Genomic DNA, 13,232 nt, shown 5'->3' with positions numbered 1-13,232 from the left:
AAAATGTATGCAACCGGGTCTCTTAACGCTTAAGAGACCCGAAATTGCTCTGCCAACGGGTCTATTAAGCGTTAAGAGACCCGTTTCCATACCTCTCTGTTAATGGGGCGTACCCACCTTCTATCAACCTTGACACAGCGAGACGCGGCGAAATCGGGGCGAAGTGACGTGTTCGTTTTGACAGGCTACGTGTTTCGCCCGGACCTAGGGGGGCTCGGTACTTTTTGGTACGTTTTTCTCGCGATGCTTTCGTGGATGTTTTAGAATTTTAGCTGCTTAAAAAGTTTCTTATTGGCTCGTTGGTTCGGTTAAAAAGGTAAGAGGTTGGCTACAACGACTGTTGCTATCGTGCTGACCGATCGTTTCTTGCAGCGCACCACCCCTGTCGGCAGCGCGATGACCACTTACGAGGAGTTTATCCAGCAAAACGAAGACCGCGATGGGATCCGGTTTACGTGGAACGTTTGGCCTTCGAGTCGGATCGATTCGACGCGCCTGGTCGTTCCACTCGGATGCCTGTACCAACCGCTGAAAGAGCGCCCCGATCTGCCTCCAATTCTGTACGACCCCGTCGTGTGCACCCGTACGACATGCCGGGCCATCCTCAATCCACTCTGCCAGGTTGATTACCGGGCGAAGCTGTGGGTTTGCAACTTTTGCTTCCAGCGCAATCCTTTCCCACCGCAGTATGCGGCCATCTCGGAGCAGCACCAACCGGCTGAGCTGATCGCAGGGTTCAGCACCATCGAGTACACGATTACGCGCGCCCCCGCAATGCCACCGGTATTTCTCTTCGTCGTAGATACGTGCATGGACGAGGATGAGCTGACGGCGCTTAAGGACTCGCTACAGATGTCTCTCAGTCTGCTACCGGCCAATGCGCTGGTGGGGCTGATAACCTTCGGCAAGATGGTGCAGGTGCATGAGCTGGGTACGGAAGGATGTTCGAAAAGTTACGTTTTTCGTGGCACAAAGGACCTGAGCGCGAAGCAGATACAAGATATGCTGGGTATCGGACGGGGGCCCGCACCTGGTCAGCAGCCGGGACACCAGCAAGCACAGCGTGCTCCGGTTCCTCCGGCAAACCGATTCCTACAGCCACTGCACAAGTGCGATATGGCGCTCACCGATCTGCTCGGCGAACTGCAACGCGATCCGTGGCCAGTGCCGCAAGGAAAGCGCTTCCTTCGCTCCACCGGAGCCGCTCTCTCGATCGCAGTCGGTCTGCTGGAGTGCACCTATCCGAATACGGGAGGACGCATTATGCTCTTCGTTGGTGGTCCATGCTCGCAAGGCCCCGGTCAGGTGGTCGATGATGAATTGAAGCATCCGATCCGATCGCACCACGACATTCAGAAGGATAACGCCAAGTACATGAAGAAGGCGATTAAACACTACGAAGCGCTGGCGTTGCGCACCGCTACGAATGGTCACTGCATCGATATCTACTCGTGCGCACTCGATCAGACAGGCCTGATGGAGATGAAGCAGTGCTGCAATTCGACCGGTGGCCACATGGTGATGGGCGATTCGTTCAACTCGTCGCTGTTCAAGCAAACGTACCAGCGCGTCTTCGCAACGGACCAGAAGAACGAACTGAAGATGGCGTTTAATGGTACGCTAGAGATCAAGTGTTCGCGCGAGCTGAAGGTCGAAGGTGGTATCGGTTCCTGCGTCTCACTAAACGTGAAAAATGCCTCCGTATCCGACACGGAAATCGGCATGGGCAACACGGTACAGTGGAAGCTGTGTACGATGTCGCCCAACACGACGATGGCGTTCTTCTTCGAGGTCGCAAACCAGCATGCCGCTCCGATACCGCAGGGTGGCCGCGGGTGTCTGCAGTTCATTACGCAGTATCAGCATTCCAGTGGTCAACGACGCATCCGCGTGACTACGGTTGCGCGAAGCTGGGCCGACGCCACCGCCAACCTGCACATGATCTCGGCGGGCTTCGATCAGGAGGCGGCCGCCGTCCTCATGTCTCGGATGGTCGTGTATCGGGCGGAGTCAGACGATGGTCCCGATACGCTGCGCTGGATCGATCGGCAGCTGATTCGGCTCTGCCAAAAGTTCGGCGAGTACGGCAAGGACGATCCGAACAGTTTCCGCTTGGCGGAGAACTTTTCCCTCTTCCCGCAGTTCATGTACCATCTGCGGCGATCCCAGTTTCTGCAGGTGTTTAACAACAGTCCCGACGAAACGACCTTCTACCGACATATGCTAATGCGGGAAGATCTAACCCAGTCGCTCATCATGATCCAACCGATACTGTACTCCTACTCCTTCAATGGGCCACCCGAGCCCGTGCTCCTCGACACGTCCTCGATCCAGCCAGATCGTATCCTGCTGATGGACACGTTCTTCCAGATACTGATCTTTCACGGTGAAACGATCGCGCAGTGGCGCAAGGATCGGTACCAGGAGATGCCGGAGTACGAAAACTTCAAGCAACTGCTGCAGGCACCGGTGGATGATGCGCAGGAGATCCTGCAAACCCGCTTCCCGATGCCACGGTACATCGACACCGAGCAGGGTGGTTCGCAGGCGCGCTTTTTACTGTCCAAGGTTAACCCCTCGCAAACTCACAACAACATGTACGCCTACGGTCAGGTGAGTCTCCGTTTCTTCCATACCTTCATTATCTTCCGATCTTACAGTGTTTTTGTGTGGTTTTTTGATTGATTGAACTTTTTTTTTTGTTGCTGTTTCTCTTCTTCGGTTGGAAAATTCTTGTGGTTTTTTTCCATTACCATTTTTTATTTGCAAATTTCGTATTTCAAAACCGAAATCAAATTTGGTGTCCGTACCATTACCCTGTCATACACACACACACAATGAACTGGTCTACTACCCTCCTATCGACCTCTCCGTGGAACGATCGTAAATTGCGCATCACCGTACTACGTCATATCCCAACACATACTGTGATCCTCTCCTACCTCGACGAGATAGATGGCGGTTCCGAGTGCGGTAGATATTACCTTTTTTTCTGTTCATTTACCACCCATTCAATCTTTCTGACATGTTGCAAATAGTCATTAATACATTGCACAAGACTCTGGTGGAAGTTGCACAGACAGACGGGAGCGATTGTAACTACAATGCCACTAACTCGGTTATCACACCTTTTGCAAGAGGCCACAACGAATGTTAACGCGTTTCGCGTAATGCACCAGTGGATATTTTCGGGCAATTTAGTTTTATCACCTGTACATTCTATATTTACTGATACCGTTCACATAGAACACCAGTTGGGAGTTTTACTAAACTCAGCATATACTGCCCAATCTGTATTTGAGAAAAGCGCTGTTGAAACTGCCTAATTTCTATCACAATTTCCAACATTTCTTTAATTTACATAACAGAATACTTCCAGCGGCAATATGTTCACAGATGGCTTTAAATTGATTCCACAATTATAGAATCTGCTGACATGTATTGGTGCTTGAAAAAGCAACAATTAATGCATAAATCTATCAATTCAGAACCTCGGGCGGGTGCTAATGTTTCTAAAAAGGCGAAAATGAGACTGTTATTGTGCTAATTGGGAACATGACACCGGCATAGTATAGGTATCTTTTCATCATTTTGGGAACTAATATAGCTATACTGTTGAAAAGGTTAAAAAACTAATAATGTAAAGGTCTACGGCTTTTCTCAAAAGCGGCAAAAACGGAAGCGGTACAGGCATATGTTAATGGGTAAAATATATTCACACCGTTTAGTGTAAGGTTTTAAGGTGGCCTATGATCAGTATATTCGTATGTTCAAGCACACTCTGATCATGCTGGGGTTAATCTACTGTTAAGCTGATAAATGTAAATGTGTAAATGAAATTATATGGTTTAGTTTAGATTTTATTTTATGATTATCTAATGCTTTTAAATTTATTGTATTTAACCCATTTCCTCTTGCCAACTTGTAATTTAATCGATAACTGATAATCGTCATATGTTTTCCGTTTTCTATGTCTCTTCCTGTGCAAACGCTGCTGGACATCATCTGATCAAACCAATCAATGCAACGTTCGCTTATCTTAGGATGGAGGTGCTCCTGTGTTGACCGATGATGTTTCGCTGCAAGTATTCATGGAGCATCTGAAGAAGCTGGCCGTATCATCGACTACATAAGGGGGAACAGGCTGGGTGAATTGAATTGGGTACGTTTCAATTAAAAATGAAATTGAATTTTATCACCACCACTCCTTCTCCGCCCCGTCACCATCAGCATCCATTAAAGAGGAGCCGGAAGGCGTTATTGAAGAGTATTCCAGATATAAGGGAGCGGAGGCGAATTATTTCAATGTGGATCCACTGCATACATATAATCGTATGGTCCATAGTAATTTGGCCGATGCCAGAGGCAGTTGCGGCTATACCACAATGAACGAGAAATTCGAAACTTATTTGTTATTGATCGATACGATTTTTCAACCTATACTCCGCTAGCAGAAAGCATATGAATCCCTAGTTTTGTTTGAATGTAGTGTAACTAAAGGAAGGGTTTCCGGTCTCTCGATGCCTTGTAAACTTCGAAACGCTTCGGTTACGCTGGCTCGATTGGTGGAAACCGAGATCGTATTTAAGGGTTTATAGAAACAATCGCAGGTTAATAAAGCGCTTTTCTCGATGGGAAACAATTTTCCGTTATTACTGGTACTCCGAATGAAGAGAGAGACATACAACGGTTTTGCACAAACTTTTGGTTTATTGGTTTTGTTTTTCTAGCCTATTTACACCAACGACTTGTTCGCGCACGTAACCGCGGCACCAGAGTGCTTAAGAAACCAATAACGATAAAGAGGAATAATTGTGCGGCGTCTGGAAATGCGTGCCCTCGGAATTTTCGGTATGTAGCAGCAGTTCCGGATTTTTCTCTCGAAAAAAGCAGAACTTGATCCTTAATTCAGGAAACGAATCGACATCTTCTGCTCCACCTCGGTGCGCTCGAGCGCACGGCAAAAATCGTCAAACGAAATCTTGCCCACACCAACCGTGTCCGCCTCAACGATCGTTCGCTCGGCGATGCTGTTCAGCTGGTCCTGGCTTATGTTAGCACCGACCATCATCTGCAGAATGTTGAGCAGCTCCTCGCGCGAAATCGTCTCATCGTCATCGAGATCGTACATGCGGAACGCGAATCGCAGCTTGGCCTCACGGCTGTTCAGCTTGTTTTCCTTGTTCGGTTTGATGGGCCGGAAGTGGGCCAGGACGCGCGTGAACTGCCGGAAGTTGACGCGATCGTCGCTGCTGTCGGCAAAGAAGGAGTGCACTATTCGCTCGCACAGCGGATTGATCGCGAGCTCCGGGATGCGCAGGAAGTCCTCACGGGACAGCGTCCCACAATCGTTCCGATCGAGCGACGTGAAGCGGGAATAGAGACGCTCGATTTGATTCGGTGTAACTGCGAAGGGATAAACAAGATCGTTAGTTTCTTACTACCAAGCAAGTATTCTATTGCACGAAGTGATTAGAGACGACCTTCAGAAAATCACGTCGGGCGTTTGTACTCGACGGTATTGACTACGTGTGCTCGTTAACGGTGTCACACACGCTCCATGCACAGTAAAGCCTTCTAATTATCTGTACCCTTGTGTTCACGGCGGAATCGTGTACAAGGTAGTGCACTCCCCACCCTCGCAAACCCTCCAACGCTCTTATCAGTCGGTCTGCCTGCGAGTTTAATTACGGGCACTAGAGTGGACGTAGGCAAGCAAAGATAAAATTTCACTCGATGTGGCCCTCCATTTCGATGAAGAATGTCCAAGCTGTTTTTCGCGATTTCGCATTCGCCAGGAACTAATGTTGATTCCAAACCCGTGTACTACTTACATCCAGTTTCCTCGTGAATCTGGGCGATCTCCTCCTCCCGTAGCAACAGCGACGATTTATTGCCCATCTTGTTCAACACTTTATGGATGGAAACGAGGCTGGATTCTTGTTTTAAGCGGAGTGGAATCCCAGATCGAACTGCACTGAACGGCAGCGGGAGATCGAATGCACTAGTCGAGGTACTAGTAGCACTAGATAGTAGATAGTACTAGTAGACCCTGGGACCGACTACTAAGGCCACAATATAGTTGCAAATGCTGCTAATTTGCTATGAAATCGCAAGAAATTGTTCCAAGATTGTAGAATTTTTCCATTTTATTTTGGAAAAATCCTCTGTAAAACGAAATAAGTGAAAAATAAAGCGAAACAAACAATAGAAAAAGCGAGATAAACGTTCAAAACGATACAACGAACGAAATAAAAAACGATAAAATCGACAAAAAACTATAAAATAAAAGAAGAAGAAGAAGAAAAAGAAGAAGACTACTGGGCGGCGTGTTTCTGCGTGGAAAAAGCTAAATTAAACCAAAATCCGTGAACAAAAGTCCGTAGAACTGATGAAGTGCGGTGGCGTAGTGTGAACAATTACCCGTAATTACAGAATTGTGCGATGAGCAAGAGCAGGAACACCAGCGAGGCAGATACCGGTGGCGGTTCTTCAACGCAGGAAGATGGTAAACCACAAGTTCTTCACAGTCAACTTTTTCCATTTATTTTTACAACACAAAACGGCAATCAGATCCGTTTTGTTGACCCATCCCCGTCGATCGACAGGGAGCACATCTTATCACACAACAATCCAACATTTTACCGGATGAAGCCACATTCTGCATTACTAGTTCCCATCGGCCGAGGTCGATGATCAATTCCCGTCCGTTTCGGTAGCGCCGCGAAGTGGTCTCCTCCCATTTCCAGATGGTCTCTCCTCCTTTTAATGAACCATTAAATCGCTGTTATCACACACGGCGGCAGGCTAGACTCTGGAAAAATGATGGGTGAGTGTGACTTTTCTGTTTGATACCTTTGGCTCGCCTACACGATTCGGCGACGGATGTGCCGGACTTGCTTCGCAGATCTATGCAATAATCATGTTCGGTTCTATGGTTGTGTCCTCTTTGCAGAACGGCTGAAACCACCGGTAGCGAAACGGAGCCGATGCAGTGATTCAAACACCGAGCTCGTCTCCATTAACGGTTGCTTTTTTGAAGATGAGTTTCGTGAGCAATTCAAGGCGGCCTGGAAGAGCGGTGTCTCAATGTGTACCTCGAACACGGTACTCAAGAATGACCCATTCCAGCTGGCCGTGCTGCAGAACTTTCTGCAAGAAGAGCCCGAAGCGGCTCACAGTACCAAACAGATAGAGGAGGAGTTTTGTACGCTCGAATGGAAACGGAAGCAGATGGATTTGTACGAATTTTACCAGACCAACGATCTGTGCAGCTTACAGCGCGACCATCTCCGTGCGTTCTACACCGTGCTGAAGGAGCAAATGATGCCCCTGGTAGAGGAGCTCACCGGCATCAAGCTGACACACGTATCTGCTTCCTGCTCGATGTATAATGCCGGTGATTATCTGCTGGTGCACGACGATCTACTATCCGATCGAAGGATAGCGTACGTGTTCTACCTAAGCCCCTGGGACCGGCACCGAGAGTGGCAGGAATCGGATGGTGGAGCGCTCGAGCTGTTCCGTGCCGACCAGAACTCGTTACCCGTGTTTCCCGTGACTGATCGTATATTCCCTCGGAACAATCAGCTGGTGTTGTTTCGGGTGTGCGAAAAATCCTTCCACCAAGTAGGCGAAGTGACGAGCTTCGTCTATCCACGGTTGACCATTAATGGCTGGTTCCATGGGCCCTCGATCGACAAAGGTGGCACTGGACGGGGCAACGGCAGCAGCGCCAGTCAGTCTTCGATCATTATCGATACACACTATTTTGGACCACGGACAGCCCCCGATGGAGAGCCCAATCTGGCGTCCTGGATCAACGATGTTTACCTCGTGGACGAGGTAAAGCACAATGTCCAGAAGAAGGTGGAAATGTTCTCGGAAGTTTCTCTGGAACAGTTTTTCCTGCGCCCTCGCTTCGACGCGCTGCTCGAAAATCTACGCCAAGGCGATGAACTGCAGTGGTCCATCAAAGGGCCAGCACATTTGCGCAAGTATGAGGTGCTCAACTTTAAATCGTTACCGCCAGGTTGCCCGTTGGCCGCGCTGTACGATCTGTTCACTAGTCGCGCAATGTTTCGTCTGCTGTACGAGTACACGGAGCTCGATTTGTACGGCAAGAAGGCGAAAGCCCCCAAATGTGCCATTGAGCTGCAGCGCTGGGAACGCGGATGCTATACAGTTCTCGGTGATTCTTCAACTTACGCCGATAGTACGCTCGATCTAACGTTCTATCTGAACGCTCAGGATAACGTGGGTGTCATCACTTACCTGGTACCGGAAGGGGACCAACAGCAGCAGCAGCAGCAACCAAACAGCAAATCCGTCGATGATCAACCCTCGTCGTCTTCAGCAGTGGCGCTACCTTCCCCGTACGGCGAGTGCTTCGACGAAGATCCCGTACTACTGACGCTGTTACCGAAGGACAATGTACTGAACGTGGTGTATCGTGCGGAGGGCACAACAAAGTTTACCAAATATGTCTCACATAACACTTGCCTGGAGCGAAGCGCCGAATCTGATAGCTCCGTGCCGCACCCTCCGTACACTTACATCCTGGTCTGCAGCTACAAGGAGTAGTGCAATGGTGCACGCGTACAGTGTGTTGCGGGCAAATGGTTCATCGGGAATGTTCTTTCTATGCAATAAAGAACTGGCACCGGTGCCACCGCAAAAGCAACCTTGTAGATGTTTCCTATTTGGCTGATTATATTTGCGCACCTCAATTCTTATCGATATTATCGCAACAAAGCAACAAATGATAAGTTTTAAATTTTACAATATTTTCAGATGCGATCCACATCTATGCCACGATTGCGTTCATCGTCATCATCATCGTTATTGGTGTACCCATGTGGTGGAAGACGACGGAAGTTTACAGGTATTGTACAGTCATTACCGTGTCGTTTCCATGACGCTAAGTTGAATAAGAAAATTTGTACTGTGCCCAGGGTATCATTGCCGTACGACGAAATACAGGCCATCAACGATCAACACATCAAGACTACCTTTCGAGTGGGATTGTACTGCAAATCGGCCGAGCGACGTGAAACACTGGCATTCGAACTGCGCAAAAAATTTGAGCAAAATTGTACGGTCACTCTGTTCCGTCGCCTGGCCACTCCTCATACAGACCATTCGCTTACTACTTTCTTCCCTTTCCAGTCGCGTTCGAGCTTGATCTGCGCGAGCTATTACTTGATCCGGAAACGGTGGCCGCATTAAAGACCCCGGCTAAGCTGGAACTGGAACTGCTTAAACGATACCCGACGTCCATTGGCGAGTTTTTGCTCATCGAGTGGAACAAGCTGGATGACGATATTCTGGTAACTTCGGAACGAACGGCATTTATTTCCGAAAGCGCAAGTGAGTTTTCAATAGAGAGTACGACAGAACAGAAACTAATCGATGCTGTCTTCTGTTACCATGGCGATACAGCATCGCTCAAAACCTATCAGGTGCTGTCCTCGTGGATCCTGCAGGAGTATAAACTGAAGGCAATTCTCGGATCACGAGATGTTCAGCAGACAAGCAAAGGTCGTCAATTGCGGCTCAACTCTGCCCCACTGCAGCCACATTACGAGGTACTCATTACCGTGCTGAATCCGCGACCGGATTTGCAGAGAGTACACTGGAATGTAAGGGCAGCTGCGGAAAGTAGGTGAAGCGGTTTTTTGCGTGACACAATCGTCCCTCGGGTGTACATTTCACGATGTATCCTGTTTTGCAGATTATATCGCACGATTTTTGGACGAACTATCCGTGATTACAAATTTCACGATCAAAACCCAGTGGATATACCAGGTCGGTATCGATGGAACCGGTACGCATCCCAAACAGGTGCAGGACGAGTCGAAACTAGGCCGACATTACGCGCTTGGTGAAGACAGTCTGCCTCATATCATTACTTCGTTGGAGAAAAAGCTCGGTACGCAGATTACCGACAATCCGTGCATTCACCTGGTAGTATACGTTCCACCGTGTAGTCAGGCACCGCTTAAGATATATCGTAAGGATGGGCAGCGGGCGACACCACAGAGTGGAAATGTGGAAGCATTCACCTCAGCCAAATGGGGTGGCATCGTGTTCGCTAGTCCCTCGGAAGCAACGTGCCTGCAGTACATGGAAGATGAAGCATTCTCCGAAGTGTACCTGCACGCACAGGACATAATGCCTGTGTTGCTGTACCAACTGCGTAAAATATTTGATCTAGAAAACAATGCGCCTCTCCTGGACACGGCGCTAGTGCCATGCAATCGGATCGAACCGCGCCTGTGGGAAGTGGACACCTTCTTGCGTACCAATACCATCTACTTGGTGCATTCCGCTACGACGACGTTGCAATCCCTCATTCAACTGCTCGCCGGTATCGAGTACATCGTGATCAATGACGAGGTGGGCGAAGCGATCCACAATGCGTACCGGAAGGTGCTGGAAGCAAAGAGCCAGCTGCTGGAAGGTGATTTAGAGCAGGCTGCGCTACTAGCACGAGAAGCATATACTTCCGCCGAAAGAGCCTTCTTCGATCCCAGTCTACTAGCCCTGTTGTACTTCCCTAACGAACAAAAGTACGCCATCTACATTCCACTGTTTCTGCCCATCATGATACCGGTAGTGTTTTCGTTCAACACCATCATGAAGTACTTTCGGAAACGCAAAACCTCTCTAACCGAAAGCCGCACGAAATCCAAATCAGAATAAATTAACTGAAATTGAACCATTATGGTTTGCTATTCAGCCTATGAAATATGTTTATTATTGCATAAATCCGAACTAAGCGTGACTTTTATCACTCGGCGGGAGGCACCGGAGTGAAGCGACACCTTGTTAAAAAATATATCAGAAGATCGTAAAAAAATCACTTCCGTTTGGTTGGAGGTAGCAGTATGTTGAGGTTTTTGCCCTTAGTCACCTCTGTTGCTTCTTGTAGACCTAGCTGATACGACTGATCGAATATCTTCTTTATTTCCGCTAGCAGTCCGTTGGTTGAAAGTGCTCCCATTTCTACAAAGATACAGTGGAGTACCGCTTTAGTAGCTGCAAAGTGACCCCCGGTTTCCTCACTTACGGTATATAGCATTCATGTCATCTTGGGTCAGACCCTTGGTCCATCGTGGGGGAGCTTCAAAGGACTCTGCGGGAAATGGAATAGAAATAACAGACGATTAGAGATAGGTATGACGCGCGCGCTGCAGGTAATCTACCTTTCGCTAGCCAGTAGTCGGACTCATCCGGATCGATGGACTCCATGTCCAGGAAGCTAGATTGATCCAATGCTGAAAGAAACGACGAGGGCGTTAGAAGACAGCACCGAAAGCAGGTGAGACCCACGGATTACCTTCTTTTTTAACGTACTTCGACGACATGCTCGCTGGAGGATTTAAAGGGTGATTTCCTTCGTACAAAAACAAAATAGGACGCTTGAATGGATGAACGAATGAATTTTTCGGAAAACTCCGTCTTCGTTTATAGCGCCAGGTTGAGTACTGTGGGAGTACCGGAGTACTGGAGTAGCACGTGTAGCCGCTCCTTGCAACAAGAACACGGGGAGGGGGGGGGAGAAGAAGCGGCGGCTCCAAAACATGCCCCCCTCGCTCGCGAGCCTGGAATTAGTAGCGGGGCGGAAAAACCTTGGCTTAAAACCTTCACCGAACGTCTCGGAAATCTACGGCTCAGTTAAGTCTCGGTGCGATATTCGGCGGTGCGTTTCGATATGTGTGGGGCTTCATTTTAAGCATCTCCGCTACTAGCTCTCTCGGTTCTCGGTGGTACACGCGCGGATTCGTGCGTAGGTGGTGGGAATTCCATGCACCAGCAGCAGCGGCATCAACGGCATCAGCGGCAGAATCCCCACTTTGATCGCCATGGACAAAGAGCACGAAGTTCTACTCAACGGTTTCTTGATAGCCAAGAAGCGGTACCGTGTGTATTATAATGCCGGAATCCTTGTATGGGAGGAAGAAGCAGCGAAGAAAGGTAATCCGCTAGGGAGAGGGTGCGTGGGAGCTGTGGCCTTGACCCTCACGGCCTACAATGTAAATTATGGCCTCCATAGCTTGTAATATCCAGGATCGTGCTAAGCAGGAAATGTGGCGCAACCTTCCCGTTCACCCGGAAGTGTAAGAAAAGTTCCATGCTTGTTGCCTACGTTGCGAAGGCGCTGATCGTAGTTCACATGGCTTCAATTCCATCGCCGTAATCGATCGCTAAAACCCCTAAAGAGCAGTATCTTATCGCTCGCACAATAATCCATCGGCCCCTAAATTGTCCTAATCGATTTGTATTTTCTTTTTTGTCATTTATCGCACATTGTGTTGGGCTACGTTTTACCCCTTTTTTCTTCTTTTTCATTCTCTCAGCAAAAGTTGCGGTTCCGATAACGGATATTTTATCGGTGGTGCTATCAAATCGAGCGAACCCCACTACCAACGGGCGCAAAAGATGGCTAGAATGCACCAATTCCCCAAAAGCCGCTTCGTCGTCCTCGACATCGTCGTCTTCTTCGAGATCGGCTAAAGCTACCAGCGATGGGGGGCCCCACGACAGCAGTCTGGACAGCGATCGCATACCCGTGCTCTCGAGCTCGTTATCCTCGACGACCACCAGCAACACGCTAGCCACGAGCAGCCACAGCAATCGCGGTAAGCAACCAGTACACTGCGTACATGCTTTGAAACCAAGGACGGGGTGGATGAAGCCGGTTGCGTTGTATGACGCACATTTCCTCCATTTCGTTGCTCTATCGTTTCAATGACCTCGCGAAAGACCGGTCGTTTCACTTCTGCTGGCAAGTGGCCGTCAATTACATCACGGCTCAGAATGATTTGCGCAAACAGCATAATTGACCGAACGCTTGAATCAGCTCTAAACCACGATGAAGCATTCTGCTGGCCCCGTTTGTCTTTCCCGGAGGTTGTTTGGACCATTTTTGGAAGCCATGCATCGGATAAAATTTTTCGTTTGAACTTTTTTTTTTATCAAAATTCAAAATTATATTGCTTCTGCAAGTGTCATTAATATTGTACGGAAAAAATAACATTTTTTTTTCCTTATATTGCAATTTTCAGATAGCAGCGATGAATTGTCCAATTCCGACGTACGCCGTGAGGGTGATTTTTATGGTGATGGCAGCAAAACCATAGTGGGAAAATATCTAATCATCCATTACGCTGCCCTCGTCTGCCCGAAGACGAGTCGATGGCGAGTGAAAAATGTTGTCCTTCACAACG

At 48.5% G+C, this 13,232-nt stretch overlaps 6 protein-coding genes across 11 annotated transcripts in view; 3 read left to right on the top strand and 3 right to left on the bottom strand.

The window, feature by feature from the left end:
- Positions 1-13,232, bottom strand: part of LOC125947888 (uncharacterized) — a 329,870-nt gene that overhangs the window by 11,978 nt on the left and 304,660 nt on the right. The window lies entirely within an intron of this gene.
- Positions 160-4,642, top strand: LOC125947919 (protein transport protein Sec23A). Of its 4 annotated transcripts, XM_049673472.1 has the most exons (5): positions 160-316; positions 373-2,613; positions 2,956-2,973; positions 4,044-4,162; positions 4,231-4,642. In XM_049673472.1, exons 2-4 carry the CDS (start codon positions 397-399, stop codon positions 4,131-4,133), a joined length of 2,325 nt encoding a protein of 774 aa, XP_049529429.1. In that variant the 5' UTR covers positions 160-316; positions 373-396; the 3' UTR covers positions 4,134-4,162; positions 4,231-4,642. The 4 variants fall into 4 exon arrangements, with proteins under 4 accessions (XP_049529429.1, XP_049529431.1, XP_049529428.1 ...); XM_049673474.1 differs by lacking the exon at positions 2,956-2,973; XM_049673471.1 differs by having other exon boundaries at positions 4,044-4,642.
- LOC125948008 (calcineurin B homologous protein 1) lies at positions 4,683-6,145 on the bottom strand. The gene is made up of 2 exons (XM_049673636.1): positions 5,835-6,145; positions 4,683-5,406 (listed from the first exon to the last, which is right to left on the bottom strand). The coding sequence occupies exons 1-2, from the start codon at positions 5,899-5,901 to the stop codon at positions 4,904-4,906; spliced, it is 570 nt and encodes a 189-aa protein (XP_049529593.1). The 5' UTR covers positions 5,902-6,145; the 3' UTR covers positions 4,683-4,903.
- LOC125947937 (prolyl 3-hydroxylase sudestada1-like) lies at positions 6,310-10,736 on the top strand. 3 transcript variants are annotated; one of them, XM_049673509.1, is made up of 6 exons: positions 6,310-6,508; positions 8,794-8,884; positions 8,955-9,094; positions 9,169-9,369; positions 9,442-9,660; positions 9,734-10,736. In XM_049673509.1, the coding sequence occupies exons 1-6, from the start codon at positions 6,445-6,447 to the stop codon at positions 10,702-10,704; spliced, it is 1,686 nt and encodes a 561-aa protein (XP_049529466.1). In that variant the 5' UTR covers positions 6,310-6,444; the 3' UTR covers positions 10,705-10,736. The 3 variants fall into 3 exon arrangements, with proteins under 3 accessions (XP_049529466.1, XP_049529465.1, XP_049529467.1); XM_049673508.1 differs by lacking the exons at positions 8,794-8,884; positions 8,955-9,094; positions 9,169-9,369; positions 9,442-9,660; positions 9,734-10,736 and adding an exon at positions 6,956-8,750; XM_049673510.1 differs by lacking the exons at positions 6,310-6,508; positions 8,794-8,884; positions 8,955-9,094; ... (1 more) ...; positions 9,442-9,660; positions 9,734-10,736 and adding exons at positions 6,515-6,829; positions 6,956-8,750.
- Positions 10,716-11,443, bottom strand: LOC125948018 (protein lin-52 homolog). The gene is made up of 4 exons (XM_049673645.1): positions 11,342-11,443; positions 11,208-11,279; positions 11,072-11,137; positions 10,716-11,007 (listed from the first exon to the last, which is right to left on the bottom strand). Exons 1-4 carry the CDS (start codon positions 11,367-11,369, stop codon positions 10,862-10,864), a joined length of 312 nt encoding a protein of 103 aa, XP_049529602.1. The 5' UTR covers positions 11,370-11,443; the 3' UTR covers positions 10,716-10,861.
- Positions 11,597-13,232, top strand: part of LOC125947928 (ceramide kinase) — a 4,929-nt gene continuing 3,293 nt past the window's right edge. The window contains exons 1-3 of the mRNA XM_049673490.1: positions 11,597-11,979; positions 12,363-12,644; positions 13,071-13,232. The exon at positions 13,071-13,232 is cut by the window's right edge and continues 54 nt beyond it. Coding sequence (XP_049529447.1) covers positions 11,868-11,979; positions 12,363-12,644; positions 13,071-13,232 — 556 coding nt within the window. The 5' untranslated portion in view covers positions 11,597-11,867. The remainder of the gene's footprint in view (positions 11,980-12,362; positions 12,645-13,070) is intronic.

The sequence above is a fragment of the Anopheles darlingi genome, chromosome 2 (genome assembly GCF_943734745.1).
Source record: "Anopheles darlingi chromosome 2, idAnoDarlMG_H_01, whole genome shotgun sequence".
In the NCBI taxonomy this organism is placed as follows: domain Eukaryota; kingdom Metazoa; phylum Arthropoda; class Insecta; order Diptera; family Culicidae; genus Anopheles; species Anopheles darlingi.
The sequence above is the reverse complement of the archived record's forward strand: the minus strand, read 5'-3'. Positions and strand labels throughout refer to the sequence as shown.